Consider the following 9,013-nt stretch of genomic DNA (forward strand, 5'->3'; position numbering starts at 1 on the left):
TCATGGTTATGAACAAAGTGGCAAGTGGCAACAAACAAACAAATAAACAAACAGTCACGTAAAAAGACAAACAACAAACAAATCAAACAGTCATTGTCAGTGAAAAGCATACTTTATTAAAAGGAATTGTATTGATTTACATACACAAATTTTCTCTTAGAGTCTGTATTAAATGGCTGGATTATTTATTATGCGTATCAAAAGGCAAGATTTTCATACTAGTACAATGAATATATGGAGGTGGACCCTGGTGATGACGACCTATGAGTGCGGAAATTTAATCTTAATTATCATGAATAATTCTTATGACACACGAGATAACGATTGACTCACCTGTTTTCAGACTATCAAACAACATTTAAAAAGATGCATCAATGAAAATAATCTCCATCAAAAACCTACTAAATTCATTGCATGACAAGATCTATATTTATATAAGGCACTTATTGGTAACCTGACTACAATCATGAATTGTATAAATCCAAATAGATGTAAATAGTTCTGTACAGCAAGAATGAAGACAAAATAGAGTTTCCTTCAGATATATAAATTACACTGTGTCGTCTGAATCCCCAGCAATACTAAATTTAACATCGGAAGGCACCCTTGCTACACTATTCTCTTCCGCCGTATCGGATAATGAAGGTCTGCCGGATGAATTCCTCTTTTTCGTTGCTAAGCCTAAGGCAGCTATGGAGGATCTTCTCCTTTCCCTGCAGAAAATAGAGAATTGTAAGTCTATTTTCTAAAATATCAATTTTACCTAATAGACAGGATGTATACTTGGTATATCACAACATTGTTGCAGCGATTTTATATAATTACACCAGTTTTAATCCACTTTCATTACTGCATTGACATGTTATCACAAAGCAAATTGTTGGGTGATTGTATTACAAATTACAAAGTAACATTTTCAGTTTATAAAGTGTTTCTGAGAGCAAAATAAAAATGTTGATGAAATGATAAATTATCAAATCGTTAATTTTTCAAAGTGTGTTCCGAAATCGATATCAACTTGTATGATAGAAAAGCATTATGCATATATTATTGCTTGTCAGAATGGTCCCTCACAACAAATACAATAAAGTGAAAATAAAACACACCTTATTTCAGCTAGCTTCGTTCTTGTCTCGGATCTCCTCAATTCTGTGATTGGATAAAGCCAAACGAAAAGCATAGCAAGCAAACACAGTATAACGGGGACCGCTGAAAGTAGTACTCTCATTGTGACATCCACTGAATCGGGTTGCTCACATGCACCAGTCTCATACCCTACAGCTCTGAAATAAAAAAGTGTGTAATTTGAAAGTTTTGTCACTACATCTATGGGTAAACTTAGCCAAAAACCTTCAAGAGAACAGTGCTGTAATAAAACATTTGTATTTTGAGAGCATTATCCCTAAGTCAATCCAATAATGACATAAGGATACTAGATACTGCACGTTATCAATTGAAACAAACTACCTGTTGAATACACCAGGTATCAACTCTTGATCAGAAAATGAAATATGGGATATTGGCCAGATCTGGAAATTTTTCTGCTCTATGTAATCTCACCTGGAGAAGTGCAAAAGTTATTTTATATACATATACAGAGACATGAGAAATCATCACTAGTGTCTTGAGGTCTGGGAAATAACCACTACTATCTTGAGATCAGCTGTCATTGCACTTAGTAATCATGTTGATATAATAGTTGTTGGTGCTATAATTTGTTGACACCCCTTTTAAAAGAAAAACATTCGGTGACGATTTATTTAGTCAATAAAGCCAGTGCTTGAAATCACTCCGAACCCTTTCATTATCTCTTTACAACTTTAAGGCATTTTATTATGAACCTATTAGAAGTCTATTACCCCGACGGCCATTATGTAGTAACTATTTATTGAGGCTAAAAGCTAAGGGAAATAGTTGCTACATAATAGCACGAGGGATAATATAACGTCTACTAGTGCCCGAATGAGGAAAGGCAATAAGTGGTTTCAAACATGTCACATACCCAGGCTTATATTTTTGCAATGTCCAAAGCAAATCTCCGATAAGACTTCTGTTCTACATGAATATTGCCCTAGGAAAACTAGAACCCGACCTAGTGCCCCTACAATGGAAATTGAGGTCACTATGCGTCAATATTTCATACCACGTGATACGACCTAAACCGATCACTGAAAGCTTTATGAACAACTTACCTATAGTAGTTTTTGTTCGCTCCAGCTTCTTTAGATTTTACTGTGTACTTGATTCTTGATAATTAATCTAATTGGTCTGATTGTACGGAAAAACCCGTGAATGTTGTTGATTAATCATTCATATTTGCAATCTTTATGTTTCCAATATCAAGTTCAAACCATATATAAACTTACCCAAGAACCAGCGTAGAAACACCTAATGAAGCACCGATGGCAAATTTGTTGAAGAAGACATAAAAAGAGTAAAATAAGGCGTCTTTTCTTCTTCCCGTCTGTAATGTGTAATCGTCAAGAACATCTGGCATCATGGACCTGGAATAAAATTACAAGATTAATTTAAGATTTCACTTAATTATCAATTATTCATCTACATTCCATATGCAAGTACTGGTCGTACAATTCACCATTTCAGTGACGTATTAGGGAAATCTCTGTCTGTCTGTCTGTCTGTCTGTCTGTCTGTCTGTCTGCCTGCCTGTCTGTCTGTCTGTCTGTCTGTCTGTCTGTCTGTCTGTTGGTCGGTCGGTCGGTCTGTGTGTTATTGTGTTATTAAAGATATCTACTTTATTCGTCTGTCTGTCTGTCTGTCTGTCTGTCTGTCTGTCTGTCTGTCTGTCTGTCTGTCTGTCTGTCTGTCTGTCTGTCTGTCTGTCTGTCTGTCTGTCTGTCTGTCTGTCTGTCTGTCTGTCCAATCATATGCCTTACCATGGTGTAAGATAAAGTCCTCCAACTATAGCTCCTACTGTGTGACTGAATATGAAAGTAGCTACCACGTTATTAGCTGGTAGAAAATAGAATGTTGCAAACATGGGAATAGCTAGCTGCAAAATAAAAACATGGACGACGTAAGATTACAAAAATCATCATAATCATGCATGCATATGGTTTACTCTAGGAATGACATTTGTAGAAAATGTCTAATATACAGAACATTGTAAGTCAGACTGTCTTGCCACATCCACAACTTTCTAAAATATAACTGTAAGGATTGAAATACAGAACATTGTATTCGTGTAACTCATTGTGGTGTTTTATTATGGATTTTCAATGTAAAAGACAACCCCTTTTTCTATTTGAAGAGCAAGGCATTAACAAATACGGAACAACTTGGCCAAAGACCGTGTTTGCAACACAGGGCAAATTCATTGTAAAGCACATGCAAATAAACGCCCAGTCTGCACCATGTATATGTTGCTATCCCATATAGCAGATCACCATGCGTAGATAAATTTATACTTGTGTTTACTTTTGATTAGAATTACATTTGCTTGCCCAGTATGTTTTACAAATTATTTTCTGTATGTAAATAAACATTTTTTTTACACACATACATTTTTAGATACAAATTTACTGAGTTACAAAAATGGACTGTGTTGAAAACATAGTAATGTTGATTTTTATCATTTTGAAATCCAAGATGTATGTTAATTACTCATCAATATTACAACGTTAATATATGCAGGTATTTGTTTGTTTGTTTTGGGGGATATTTCACTTACCACCAATGCTATTCCCAATGTTCTCTTCTTTCCTAGTTTTAATAATATATACTGCCAGAGAGGTACGTACATTACCATGGAAACCTATACAGGTATAATAAGATACTTAATTTATTATACCATGCACTAGCCAAGTTCAAGAAAAAATATGAAATATATAGTCTGGTCGTTCTACGTCACGACAAGGAGCGTCTATGTCATTCGTTCTGCTGTGTTCGAAATATGTTTAAAAACGCCTAAAACTGCCATTACCTTCCCCAATTTAAAAAATGTATTACTGGCGATGGTATAATTATATTATTCCTCAATATTTCAGCAGAAAAATACTAGTGACCTAAAGGTTGTCACTACTCGCCTAGCGACTCGTAGTGACAAGGGCTCTTAGGTCACTCTTATTTTGGGAAATGATATCTAATAACACATCAATTGTTTTACATTCAAATAAATATGACAGTAATAATTTATTCAATATGAGAGACCACCGGCCTTAAAGTATTACATACTGTAGGTATTCACCAAGGAGGACAGAATGTGCACCTAGAAACTATTTGCCAAAGGATGTAGTATGACATATACCATTATATGTTAACTGCAAAATCTCATATCTACATATGCTTTGAATGTTCACTTTTCCTGACAGTAGAAATCACTCTAAAATACTAAGAGATAAAGAAAGTGTGAATGGACTTTTGCTTTAATTATTACGTTCATAGGCCCATACCTCTTTTGTGTGATTAAAAGTAACTTACCAATATAACTATGATTACATACTGGAACAGCACAATTTCAAGAGAATATATCAGATACAACGCCAGATTTGCCATTGCAGTCTGCAAGAATATAAATAAAGATGTTAGACTACTTCAATGAGATATCACGAGTAATTAACGATGTGATTACAGTATCACGGAAAACAAAACATCTCTAACTAAGATGGGAACAAGCTAAAACAATTATTGTTAAGTTATGTTACATGTATGGGATGTAGCCTTGCTTATATGGATACAATTATCCCGTAATCAAAATAATTTAAATACTGAATACAGAGACCATTTGAGGAAAACTTGCTATCAGAGATGCCACCCACGGTGAATATAAGCTTTAACGTGAGCCCATGATGAAATATTTTGCCATCCGTTAAAAACAATTCTCGCTTTTTCAAATTTGTGTTACGATCAAAGCAACCAAAATATGAATCATTGAATGTGTAAACATGTAACCTTTGGACTCCAAGCTTTGGGCTAGTATAGTAGTAATTGTGCAACGTAACACGTTAGTATTATGCAGCGAGTAAGTTTTTCTTTTTATATCCGATGACGGTTTCATTTGCAAATTGTTTTAAAGTGGTGTTTCGAAATGCTGTCAGATTATTATTACAGTTTACACCATCATTTGAAGGTCTTCAGACTTTACATATAGGTGTGGGCGTATTCCCCATTTCCCTCGTAGAGGGCGTATCAAACCCCCTAGCTACACAGAAAACTTTCCAATGTTGGGATATTTAATTCGTGTGTAGTGCCTCTAACTATGAATGGATTTTTTTTTTGCGTGTGAAAAATAGTTTCTAGTGACTGCTTCAAGTTTTTTATGAAGTTTTTATATGCAAATTCAACTGACGTCCTAGCCTTTACCGCTACCTTAACACTAGGCCAAAAGAAGACATTGGCTGAAAGTTGATATCACCACCGAGTAAAATTGCCGAATGTATATAATTTGTTTGAAATTCATTATTACCTGAGCTGCCAAAGACACGCACAGAAAACAACAAAGTGACAGCGTATAGGGTGTGTGTGAAAATATGCTCTTAATACTTTTGCAGAATGGTTCCTTAACGCCTTCATCGATAACCAGTATATCTAAAAGTTTAAATCATATAAAAACTTGAGGATTTAACATTTGTTTTGACACAACATTTGTCAATGTCTTAAAAAGAAAGCTTGCACCTGATAATATAGGAATAGACAAAGAAAAAAACTGTCTAAGTTTTTGCGCTGCAGTAATATTGTTTGTTTGGTAATTACCAGATATTTGCCGCCATTCAGTAAATAGTGATATGATAATCAAAATAATGTTTGTCCATGTTTACTCTTTTTTCTGTATCATCTCGCTACATAATTTATGAGAAATCGGCAGCAAATAAATACAAGAAAATGTCTGTCATATGCAAGAAATGGTTGGAGTTTGATAAATAATTTAAGGTCAAAAGCCAATGCCTCAAATGGAATATTTGCACCTGATAATAATGGAGTAGACACTTGAATGAACTCTCTATATATTAAAGGTTTTGAGTTATACACTTGTATAGATATTACCGCCGTGTGCATGTAAAAGTTGCATATATCATAAAACAAAATGAGATGCACATGTCAAATATGATATTTTACCTTCGCACCAGGTTTGAACAAAATTGGATATTGCATGTCAGAGAAATTACTTAGTATACAGATAGATGTATGTATGGACGGACGCATGCGCGCATAGACGCACAGATGGACGGCTGTACCGTCGGGACGAACTAAGCCCCTCCTTGGGGCCTAACGATATTAAGATAAAGACAGATGCAGTCGTACCTTTCTTTTCCTTCGTTCCAATTACTACAGTTATGCAACAAATCACAAACAAAGCACCGAGAGTTCCAGTCGAAGCCATGAATGATATTTCCTAGAATATTAGAATAAATCATAAATTATATGTTAGATATTGGACAGAAGCAACACATTATGCAAATTCACTCATCTGAAATACATAACACATCTGCAAATTATAGAAGAACCATATCCTTCAGAATACTTTATATCAGCTGGGAACATTTTGAGTTCTTTTTTGACTAGACCTGATTTGTTAGAGCTTTGACTAGTGATAAATGTTTTTGTTCCGATTTTCCATCCGAAGATTTTTCTTCAGAATAAAGTTATAATTCAGACACGAGATTGTAAACAAAGACAAACAATATTAACTTCTTCACTTTTCATTCCTGTAATTTTACACATCACTATGTGAATATAACTTCATCACTAACTTGTCGCTGAACATATTTTATGTAGATTTACACTCCACTATGTAAACATGACTACATCACCAGCTTAAACATCACTATGCAAGGATTATTATGTCCCTAACTTACCACTGGATTTCTTTCATCTGGTGAAAGTGTAGGGGTTGTTGTGCTATTGAGATTTACGCATGGATCGATAAAGCTATCACTACCGAGACCAAGTGCCAAAAACTGTGACACCAAAGTCCCGCCAATAACCGTGCCAAGCATCTCACCTACCATTCCTATAAAATAACATAACATAACATAACATAATAACATAACAACATAACATTACATAACATAACATAACATAACATAACATATTAACATAAAATAACATAACATAACATAACATTAACATAACATAACATAACATAACATAATTGTACGAAAGGTAAGAAAGCAAATATATATTGTCCAACCACACAGACAGTATTGTACTGATTTTTGAAAATTTCAAAAGACATTATCACTTTAAAGATCGGCTTAATATTGATATACATTAATTAGTAAACAAAGGGTGTTCACAACAACTATAGAATTCAGTAGCATGACGTCACCAACACGCAATGCGAAGAGACAATTTAAGTACGGGTGGCTTTCATGGTAGAGAAACAATTTCCAAAACAACCGGTGGAAATGTGAAAATGTGTGTCATGTAAATCTTAAAGCTTGTAGATATAGACAGGCATGCAAGTGGTTCTTGCTAGAACCTCTAGAGCTAGTACTTACGGTATGCTGTGGCAGAATCCCTCTCATGTTGTTCATTACTCATATACATGGTGAGAGATACATAGGGAAGATGAAAACACTGTAAAAAAATAATAAAATATAAATTCTACAGGTAAAGGCAAACAATAAAATACATAAAATGTATCAAATATTAGTATTTATTGAAAATATGTAATCTAAATTAAAAAAAAATAGAAGTTGGTGGGGAAAATTGCTGATATGAACCGAAATTACTTATCAAAATCAATAGCACGAATCACCACAGACAATTAAAAGTCTAGGCTGTAAAACCGAAATTAAGAAAGAAAAAAAAAACAATAGTAGAAGAAGTACTAAACATATGTAGGGTGAAAATCACTGTATTTTCATACCGGCCCAAAATTAAACAGTCTCTGGTATACTGCACCGGAAATCAAGCTATAGGCAAACTAAGATAGACGCAAAACAAAACTGTTTCTGTGTTGTAGATTACAAATATGGATGATAGTGATGCTTGGCTGTGGATATCACTCTGTAATCACGATAGTGAGGCTGTTAACGCTGAATGAAGATGAATGTAAGGCCACTTGACAAAGGCTATCAGAGACGCTACCCTGTTCTGAGGGTAATTACACCAATATCCATTAATAGCTTACAGCATGTATGTTACAAACTAGTTTATGTTTGTGTTTATCTTAGTTTGACTATAGCTTGATTTTCTTAGTTGCTAAGTTGTAAACGTATTGAGGGTTAACAGTAACATAGTAAACAATATTATGGTCTATACGTTGTAGAAAACGTTTGAATGGTGAATCAATAATTGTGGGTTTTTTACCGTTAGAAAAGTTTGGAACGCACAGTAACATACAGTGTAGTACAATAATTTCATTTCTTCGTTGAAATCCGGGACAAACCAAAGAAAGAAATATAGAACAACAGCACAGGGTGTAGACCAAACGAGCCTGGAATAAAATTAGAAATGAAAGATTAATCATGATGGGGACTGAAACAATAACAGAGAAAAAGTACTACTGGTAATAGATATACAGTGTTATTGTACATTTGCATTTGACGAGAACTATTGGTGATCTATATTACTGTTTCTGAAAAAACTACACAGTCAAATAAATAAACACAGAGTGACTTTAGCATAAGCTATATGTAGGTAATCACTTTGTCAAATGTCAATTAAGTTGCAGCTAGTACAAGTTTAAATGTCACAATATGTGTTATTATATGGCACATCACATATTTGGTACTAAAGAACAGTCTGGTCAAAGTCACCCAATCAGCACAAAAAGTTGTTCATTCAATCAATGAACCCTGGCCAGTTGCTATAGTGACGGAAACAGTGTATAAGTAGCATCCTGAGCTGACAAATATACCATATATGCAACTTAATTGACATTTTCTCACCAAATAACCAAGATATATTCCCTAAAAATTAGACATTGCACTTGTGAATCAGTGGCCGAGATTACCCATTAATAGTACAGAAACATGTTGAAATCATGATAGCTTTTGATGGTACTGATTTCTGTTTACAGATCGATTTGATTTGATTTATCATGTGT

At 34.3% G+C, this 9,013-nt stretch overlaps 1 protein-coding gene across 2 annotated transcripts in view; it reads right to left on the bottom strand.

Moving 5' to 3' along the window:
- Positions 1-100: 100 nt before the first annotated feature.
- LOC144445951 (sodium-dependent lysophosphatidylcholine symporter 1-like) overlaps positions 101-9,013 on the bottom strand; it is a 15,953-nt gene continuing 7,040 nt past the window's right edge. The window contains exons 6-16 of one of the 2 annotated variants that reach the window (XM_078135606.1): positions 8,275-8,401; positions 7,461-7,539; positions 6,816-6,970; positions 6,262-6,352; positions 5,426-5,547; positions 4,441-4,521; positions 3,692-3,775; positions 2,898-3,013; positions 2,367-2,504; positions 1,107-1,283; positions 101-704 (exon numbers count right to left, since the gene is read on the bottom strand). In XM_078135606.1, coding sequence (XP_077991732.1) covers positions 551-704; positions 1,107-1,283; positions 2,367-2,504; positions 2,898-3,013; positions 3,692-3,775; positions 4,441-4,521; positions 5,426-5,547; positions 6,262-6,352; positions 6,816-6,970; positions 7,461-7,539; positions 8,275-8,401 — 1,324 coding nt within the window. In that variant the 3' untranslated portion in view covers positions 101-550. Of the gene's footprint in view, positions 714-1,106; positions 1,284-2,366; positions 2,505-2,897; positions 3,014-3,691; positions 3,776-4,440; positions 4,522-5,425; positions 5,548-6,261; positions 6,353-6,815; positions 6,971-7,460; positions 7,540-8,274; positions 8,402-9,013 lie in introns of both variants that reach the window. The other variant, XM_078135605.1, reaches the window with a different exon arrangement.

This window comes from Glandiceps talaboti, chromosome 14 (genome assembly GCF_964340395.1).
Source record: "Glandiceps talaboti chromosome 14, keGlaTala1.1, whole genome shotgun sequence".
NCBI lineage: Eukaryota > Metazoa > Hemichordata > Enteropneusta > Spengelidae > Glandiceps > Glandiceps talaboti.